At 41.0% G+C, this 9,347-nt stretch overlaps 1 protein-coding gene across 1 annotated transcript; it reads right to left on the bottom strand.

Moving 5' to 3' along the window:
* Positions 1 to 255: 255 nt before the first annotated feature.
* Positions 256 to 699, bottom strand: LOC145127051 (uncharacterized). The gene has a single exon (XM_079062303.1). It carries the CDS (start codon positions 697 to 699, stop codon positions 256 to 258), a length of 444 nt encoding a protein of 147 aa, XP_078918429.1.
* Positions 700 to 9,347: the final 8,648 nt, after the last annotated feature.

The raw sequence follows: 9,347 nt of genomic DNA, 5'->3' as shown, positions 1-9,347 counted from the left end.
TCTAAAATATTTTGTTTGCATATCCTCCTAGTGTTGATTTCTTCCCCCGAAAGAGGTCGTTCCTCCGCTAAAAGCTCAATTTCATCAACTTTGGATCTAGCCTTAGTTAATTATTTGCATTCCAGATTGTAGTCCCTCCTCCTCTAAGCTTTAATCGCATATTTCAAGGCCTTCAGTTTATCCGACAAAAATCTATCCGCCGACCCACCTCCAACAAAATTGGACCAAGAATCAACAACAAGATTCTCAAAACCATCACGAGTTGAAGAATCTAAATGGAGGTGGGCCAAAGTCAATGAGATTTTTCCTCAAAATAATGAGGAAGTGATCAGAGTGCTCACGCGGGAGAGCCATGACGGAGGCAATAAGAAGGAAAGACATGAAATTGGCACATACGATAAACATATCAAGCTTACTGAGTTTACAACCCACATCAGAGAAGTAAGTAAACCTCATCCCTCCCATATTAAGATCAACCAGACCATTCACATAGATAAACTTGTTAAATGCATTAGCTATATAAGGGCAGAACGAAGAGTTGGCACGTTCCTCAGGATTTTTGACAGCATTAAAATCCCCAAAGACAATCCAGTTTCCTGGTCTAGAAGCTATGAGATTGCTTAAATTTGTCCACAACACATTCTTCTCATAGATGGCCCGAGGAGCATAAACATTGACAATAATAATCTCCCCTTGCATACCGTTCCAATATCCAATCACCACTTGATAATGACGATTCTTAATAAAATCAATTACATGAATAGGGACTTGTCCCAAAAATAGATCATCCCACCTGATCTACCAACCGTAGCAACAAAATCCGTACTAAAATTATCATTCCCCCACCAATTTCCAATATCCAGAGGATGATTTGCAATTCTCGTTTCTTAATTTCCAAAAAAAGATAAATGAAGTTCTTTCTAGAGTCTTTGGAGCCAATCGATCTTATGAGTCTCGCCCATACTTCTAATATTAAGGGAAAGAATATTCATGGCAAAGTCTTATTGTCACCAATACCCATTAGAGCTTCAGCGAGAGCCCCTGAATCACAACCAAATTGAAACCCAACATTTTCTCCAGTGTTTATAGTATGTTGCAGCTTCGTCAAGAAGTAAGAGCAGTTACCATTGTTCTCCGATTAAGGAACGTGATAAAAGGAGATACACTGATTCAAGTCAATGGAACGAGAAGGGGTATAAACATAGGCTTCACTGGAAGATCGAAAAGGCGCATGAGAAGAGTTGGGTCTATGTAACATCTTGATGGCGAGGTACTCCTAATTTCAACCCTATAATTTAATTATGTTGCATTCCAGTCCCTAAGTAGAAGAATGTGTCCATTGGAAGCCCTAGTGGCAAAACTGTAAATTGGGAAGAATGGGAGTACGCCATGCGTACATGCGTACACTTAGCATACTAGGGCGCTCCCTAGTACGCTGGGTGTACATCAACGTACGTAGGGAGTACTCGTCAGGTTTGGAAACCCTAAATTTTAGGGTTGAGCCCCTATATAACCATCCTTATAAACTCATTTTACCTCACCTCTTCAGCCTCCACTCCCCTTTAGACATTTTTGCAAACCCTAATCCTTTGAGTATGTGTTTTGAGTTTAAGTGTGTGTTCTTGGTGTCTTGAAGGAAGAAAGAATATATATTGAGGAGGCTTGGTGTGGAAGCAAGCTTGTGGATCTGGGATCTTTGCCTCCTTTGGAAGCTCCAAAAGGTATAAAGTTTTGATCGTTGACTTGTATTTCCTTAAGACCTTGCCATGAGAAGTTTTATGAGTTTTTAGTCCCTTTTCTTGGACTTGATGAGTATGAGCTACTCTAAGACCAAATGAGTTGTCCTTTCAGGAGATTTGAGGTGCATTAAGTCGTAAAAATGTTATCTTGACTCATTTGGTGCTTGCATGCTAGTTATAGAAGTCTTAAGTGGTTAGTACAAACTAGGGTTTTGGTATTGGGACTTATTAAGGCGTGCATAACCATAAAGTTGGAAACTTTATGGTTTGGAACACCTTTTTAGGCTTAGATCTAGATTTGGACGTTTAGACTTGCTGAATTAAGCACTTAATGGAAGTTTTGCATGGTAGTTGCGTATGTTTGGCGTACCATGGGGTACGTTGGGTATACGTAGTCAACTACCCGTTTTTGGTCAAGGGCTAAGTACGCGAGGTGTAGGAGCTGAGTACGCTGGGCGTACTCAGTTGGGTTGACTTTCAGTTGATCGTTGACTTTCCGTTGACTTTTGACCTAGTATGACCTTAGGGGAATTTTGGGTATTTTGTTATGAAGCCTAAGGATTGGGTCTCTCCCTGTGTATAGGTGACCTGTAGAGTGGACTCTGTGGAGCGATATTCTTTTCTGCTACCTTTACGAATTTGCGAGGTGAGTCATCCTCACTGTACTTTTGGGTCGAAGGCACCAAGGTCGGCCCATTAGATTGTTATCTTGGTTTATCACATGTTGGTATGATGTAGTGATCTGTTAGATCTGTATCCTGGTAGATATGATGATGTTATGCTTAGTGATATGTAAGATCTGTCTGATTGTTTTTTGGCTGATTATATGTATGCTTATCTGTTATGTATATGTTGACACGGTTTATGGGCGGTTGGGTTGATGCATACCAGTGTAGACTGAAGACCAAGAGGCTCTGAGAACGACCCATATATTTTGAAGGCCCGGTGAGGCGTACCAGTCATGTTGAAGGTTCTGTGAGCGTACCATATAGACTGTAGGTTGATGGGGCGTTCCAGTCAGACTGAAGGCTCTGTATGCATGTTGTCTGTATTATGCTTATATTATGTGTTGGTATTTTTGGCGAACTCACTAAGCGTTGGCTTACAATTTTGGGTTATGTTTCAGGTACTTCAGAGGACCGCGGGAAGGCGAAGGCGAAGGCGTGACCGTACACATCCTCATGTTTTTGGACTATGATTTTGGAAACTCTGATGTTGAAATGCTTTTGAAACTATGTTTGTAAACAATTTGTGAAATTGGTTGGTTTTGAAAACTTTAAATTTTTCATGATTTTTATGAGTGTTACAAGTTGGTATTAGAGCATTGGTTTGAGTGAATTGGCGGAACACTCATGTGAATCCAGTCTCAAACTAAGGAAAAAGATTTTCAAAACGATATTCAAAAGTGTTTTCAAAATAATCAAGGAGGATGTGATGTGTACGATCGGCTGGAGCTAGTAATTAGACACCAAAATTACCACACTGTTATTTGATTTTGTGATATGTTAGAACAACATGCTAGCGATAAGCTAGGGATCTTCAGGAATTGCATGATAGAATTGTCTGACTATATGATGCCTGATAGCCTAGGGTTCCTTCTTATATGAAATTGACATCATTATTGTAGTTGCTTAGTGTATGCATCATGATTATATATAAGTAAGATTCTATAGCCTGAGAATGTTTGTTTTGGCCTTATTTCCTGCTCTTGTTTGATGAAGGGCTTAGGGTAGGACCAGATATTCAACTGTCTACAGGGTCCAATGTTATGTATGATTAATATACACTAGTGCTGCAGGGTTGGTGGAAGTTTCATGGATGAGTTGTGTGGGGTCAGTCGGCCAATTTCGAGATGTTTAGCATTCCTATAGGGTGTAAGGATTGAGTGTATGCGTATGCTAGTATGTATTGTTAGGGTTGTTGTGATGATCCTTGAGACAAATACGGGTAGGTGTGGAAGGTAGTATGGACCCGTACTACTGAAAGCACAGGACCCGTGCGCGTAACAGGGAAGTCACAACCCCTAGGGTTTTGTTGGGAGTTGGTTCCCCTGGTCTAATATGCGTCTCATCTGATATCTCCCTGGTTTATTTTCAGTATGGTTATGACGAGACGATTTAAGGTTGGATCCAGAGCTGGCAGTCAAGGTGGGCCAGTTATGTCCGAGGACAGGATTAGGGAGATTCTTCAGGAGGAGGTTGTTGCTCACTTTCTAGCATAGTTGCCAGAGATGTTCGGGTCTATCAAGACCGCCATGGTGGAGTATTTTGATGAGCGTTATGCTGCTTTGTATGAGGCTACTGCTGCTGCAGCTACTGCAGCCGTTTCCGCTGCTGGGGTTGGTGCAGGGAGAGTTTTCCAGTATCGGGACTTCGACAATATGAATCCCCAGTCAATTGATGGAGTTTAGGACCCGATTATCGCCATGAGGTGCCTGTCTGACATTGAGGGGTGTTTTTTCACTTGCTCTTGCCCACCTTTTTTCACTTTCTCTTCGACAATACGAAGCCCCAGAAGGTCAGGTGTGCTCTGAACCTTCTGAGGTCCGGAGTGAAGGATGGGTGGAGACTGGTTACTGGTTCGTATTCTACTGAGCAGAGAGTTTTTGTGTCTTGGGATCAGTTCTCGGAGATGTTTCATTCCCGATATGTGCTGTTGGTGGAGCGTGAGAGGTTGGACCAAGAGTATTTGGATTTGAGACAGGGAACTGAGTCGGTGACGGAGATCACCAAGATGTTCACAGAAAGGGACATGTTTTGTCCTGAGTTTGCTGCTTTCGAGCAGACTCAGATGACCCGTTACTTGAGCATGTTAAAGACGGATATCAGGCAGTTTGTATCCACTCATCGTTATAGTTATTTGTTGGAGTTTCAGGAGGTCGCCAGGCGGCATGAGATTGATATGGAGCTCCAAAAAAAGGGAGCAGAGACCGTCCCTGACGCAGTCGCAGCCGGCGTCGAAGCGGTTCAGGGCCGCTGATTCTAGATCTGGATGGCAGAGGGGGCGCACTTATGGGAAGTGCGACAAGGTTCATGAGGGGGCATGTCGATCAGGAGGTGTGTGCCACAAATGTGGCAAGGAGGGACGTTATGCGATTGCCGCCAGTCGGCCCCAACTCCGAGTTCCATGATTTGCTATCATTGTGATCAGGTTGGCCATGTGAAGGTCAACTTTCCATTACTCGCCGCCAAGTCGGCGCAGGCACCGGCGCCAGCTACTTTGAGGATCACCGATGGGCGTCAGGGGAGGGCGGATCCCCCGAGGGCTCGAGTTCGCGCTTTTCAGCTCACTATCGAGGAGGCTAGAGCAGCTCCAGATGTTGTGAATAGTATGTATCTATTCATTATTCTGTTGATTATGTTTTGTGTTATGATTATATATATATATATATATATATATATATATATATATATATATGCCTCTGATAGGTACGTTCCTAGTGAACTCTTTTCCTTCTCTTGTGTTGTTTAACTCGGGTGCGAATCGGTATTTTATACCTCGATCTTTCAGTAGGGAGTTTGATATGCCTGTTGGGGAGTTAGAGTGTCTGTTGCGGGTTTCTATCACCAATGAACACGAGATTTATACATCTGCGGTGTTTCAGGGTTGTGTGCTAGAGATCTTCGGGGTGCCTTATCCGATTGATCTGATCCTTGTACCCATGGGGGATGTATGCGTGGGTATGGACTAGCTCAGCAGGTTTGGTGCCATGATTGATTATGAGGGACATCGAGTGGTAGTTCGAACCCCATGTGGGGGAGAACTGTTTATTTATGGATAAGGAACTAGGGTCGATCCAAGGTTTTGTTTAGCATCCAGGGCTCGTCAGTATATTCAGCATGGGTGTGCAAGTTATTTGGCTTATGTGGTTGACACTCGAGTTGGGGATCAGATTTCAGTTTTAGAGGTTCCATTGGTTAGTGAGTTTGCTGATGTGTTTCTAGAAGAGTTACCCGGTGTGCCTCCCGAGAGCTAGGTCGAGTTCAATATTGAACTTGTGTCGGGTGAAGCCCCGATTGCCAAGGCGTCGTACCGCTTGGCACCACCTGAAATGTAGCGGTTCATCTCAGATGTAGGAGCTTCTAGGAAAGCAGTTCATTATACCGAGTAGTTCTCCATGGGGAGCGTCGATATTGTTCGTTAAGAAGAAGGCCGGTTCACACCGGATGTGCAATGATTATCGGTAATTGAACAAGTTGACGGTGAATAACCGTTATAACCTTCCGCGAATTAATGACCTCTTTGATCAGTTGCAGGGTGCATCTTGGTTCTCCAAGATATATATGATGAGTTTTAGGTAAAACAAATAAACTAGAAAAACAATTCCTAAGTTCACATGCAACCTACTTTGGATCTATGTTTTAACTATTGAACATATAACTTTGAATTGCAAACAAGAACCCTAGAAAAGAGAGGCTATTTTCGAAAACAACTAACTAGGGTTTAAGAGTTACATACCTTTCAATTGTTATAGTAAACAATTGATAATCCTCTTGAACTTGATCTTCTTGGAAGACTAGCACCACAAATGTAATGCCTCTAATGGAATCACACCCAAGAACTAGCAAGAAGGAAACTTGAAGGAAAGAGAGAGAGTATGCAAAATCGGCCCTAGGGTTTCACCAAAGAAGGAGTGGCCGAATTTAGGAGCTGGGAGGCTCCTTATATAGTTGAGGGATCTAGGGTTTAGGGAAAAACCCTAATACTCCTTTGCTTGGGGCCTAAGCTAATCCAAAGGCCTTATCCAAAGCCCCTTGGACGAAATCCTTAGGGTTTCCCCTATAGATTTCGTCCACCTCCTTCCAAGGAGGTTCTGGAGCCTTCCACTCAACTATTAGATAATTGCAAACTAGTCCCTGCACTTTACAATTAATACTTTTAACCCCAAAATTAATTCTGATTAATTTCTGGCTAACTATTAATTAAACATAATGATTTCTAATTAATATATTAATCTTTTAACATATTAATAAACCATTTATATCAATTTATTAATCTTATAATAAATCAATATCTCTCCTTTCATAATTTCCTTGTCCAGTTGGTAGGTTTGAGGGCAACCCAAAAGGACTGTGCTGCTATCAATTCAAGTACATACCAATTATAGTTATGGGCTTAGACACCTAATCCAACAGTCTCCCACTTGGATAAGTCTGTAACTATAATTGCTAGTATGCCTTCTAAATTTGACCAGCAAATTGTAGCTTCCAAAAACTGCTGTTGAACTCTGACCCAGTCAGTTACGTGTCCTTAGATAAGTGATCATATAATCCTTCGTTCTACAAGATATCCCCAGACATAAGACATGGAACGAAATCAACCTCTTTGTCCAGAATCTATGTTTCCCGATTTATGATTTGTGATGATGTAGGACTTCTAATTGAACACATCAATTTAGTCCTGGCTGGGCCCAGCACATAAGTCAACACCAAATCATCGAGGGGCCCACAGATATCGCTTTTCCGGTTAGGGAAAAAGGAACGAATAAACGTTGACTCATATGCTTGTATCTTTTACTCATCAAATTATACATGACAATACGTTTTATAACACCAAGTTACTGATGCGTTTTCGTATCACCAATGTATAACCGACTTTGTAAATTACAACTCATATATCTTCGTTTCAAGATTATAAGATATTATCGTCTCAGTATTACTCGTGATGAATTCCATGAAGTGATACTCTGAGCGAGGGTTTATCCAATACTCAAATCTCAATTTCTGAGTACTCATGAACGTTGCAGCAATTCTATTGCGATGTCTATCCTTAGACAATCTACAATCCAGTTCATGATAGTCTTAATTCACTACTTACTTCCAAAAGTACGAGCGACTGTGGAGTTTGAATAATCAAATTATTCGGGAAGTAAAACATGCAAAATATGAAACACAATAACAAACAATCGACAAAAGGCAGTAACCAAACTTATAAATAATACTTTATTATTTAATCACCAAAAGTCAATTACATTTACTTTGTCACAAGTTTCAGAACAAAACTAATCTAACTACTAAAACTAATATCATCTTTCAGTCCTATGCTCCGAGCATGCTGAATATGCTTAGCCCTACTCAGACCCTTTGTGAGGGGATCTGCTGGGTTATCTTCAGATGACACCCTCTTTACTACAAGATGGCATTCTTCTACTCTATGTCTGATAAAATGGTACTTTCTGTCGATATGTCTGGTTTTACCATGATCTCTTGGTTCCTTTGTCAAGGCAACCGCTCCTTCATTATCGCAGAACAGTTCCATAGGCTCCTGGATGGTAGGAACAACTCTGAGATCTCCGATGAAGTTCCTTAACCAAGCTGCTTCTTTCGACGCTTCACTCGCTGTTATGTACTCTGATTCACAAGTAGAATCATCCACCGTATCTTGCTTGGAACTTTTCCAAGTAACCGCTCCTCCATTCAGTAAAAATGCCCAGCCAGATTGAGAACGGAAGTTATCTCTATCCGTTTGAAAACTGGCATCACTGTAACCATCTACTCTCAAAGTATCATTGCCACCAAGTACAAGGACCTAGCCCTTTGTTCTTCGCAAATACTTGAGTATATTCTTAACCGATATCCAATGAGCTCTACCTGGGTTTCCCTGATAGCGACTGACCATGCTCAAAGCAAATGCCACATCAGGGCGAGTACATGTCATAGCGTACTGTTGGATTAGGTGTCTAAGCCCATAACTATAATTGGTATGTACTTGAATTGACAGCAGCACAGTCCTTTTGGGTTGCCCTCAACCTAGCAACTGGACAAGGAAATTATGAAAGGAGAGATATTAATTTATAAGATTAATAAATTAATATATATATATAAATGATTTATTAATATGTTAATGGATTAATATATTAATTAGAAATCATTATGTTTAATTAATTGTTAGCCAGAAATTAATCAGAATTGATTTTGGGGTTAAAAGAATTAATTATAAGGTGCAGGGACTAGTTTGCAATTATCTAATAGTTGAGTGGAAGGCTCTAGAACCCCCTTGGAAGAGGGTGGACGAAATCTTTAGGGGAAACCCTAATAATTTCGTCCATAGGGGCTTGGATAAGGCCCTTGGGTTTGCTTAGGCCCTAAGCAAAGGATAACTAGGGTTTCCCTTAAACCCTAGATCCCTCAACTATTTAAGGAGCCTCCTGGCTCACATTTTGTGTACTGATTCTTTGGAAGAATACCTTGGCCGAAATTGCATACTCCCTCTCCTCTCTCTTCTTCTACTTTCCTTCTTGCTAGTTTGGGTGTGATTCCATTAGAGGCATTACACTTGTGGTGCTAAAGCTTCCAAGAAGATCAAGATCAAGATCAAGGGATTATCAATTGTTTGCTATAACAATTGAAAGGTATGTAAACCCTAAACCCTAGTTTACTATTTTCGAAATTAGCCTCTCTCCTCTAGGGTTCTTGTTTTGCAATTCAAAGTTGTATGTTCAATAGTTAAAACATAGATCCAAAGTAGGTTGCATGTGAACTTAGGAATTGTTTTCTAGTTTATTTGTTGTACCTAAACCCATCAGTGGTATCAGAGACATTGTTGTTTTAAATTGAATTGCTTCAATTGTTGAATTGCAAATTAGGGTTTATAGCTATTAAACCCTAA

The sequence above is a fragment of the Lactuca virosa genome, chromosome 7, assembly GCF_052849685.1.
Source record: "Lactuca virosa cultivar CGN04683 chromosome 7, Lactuca_virosa_CGN04683_v6, whole genome shotgun sequence".
Classification (NCBI taxonomy): domain Eukaryota; kingdom Viridiplantae; phylum Streptophyta; class Magnoliopsida; order Asterales; family Asteraceae; genus Lactuca; species Lactuca virosa.
Note: the sequence above shows the minus strand (reverse complement) of the source record. Positions and strands in the feature narration are given on the sequence as shown.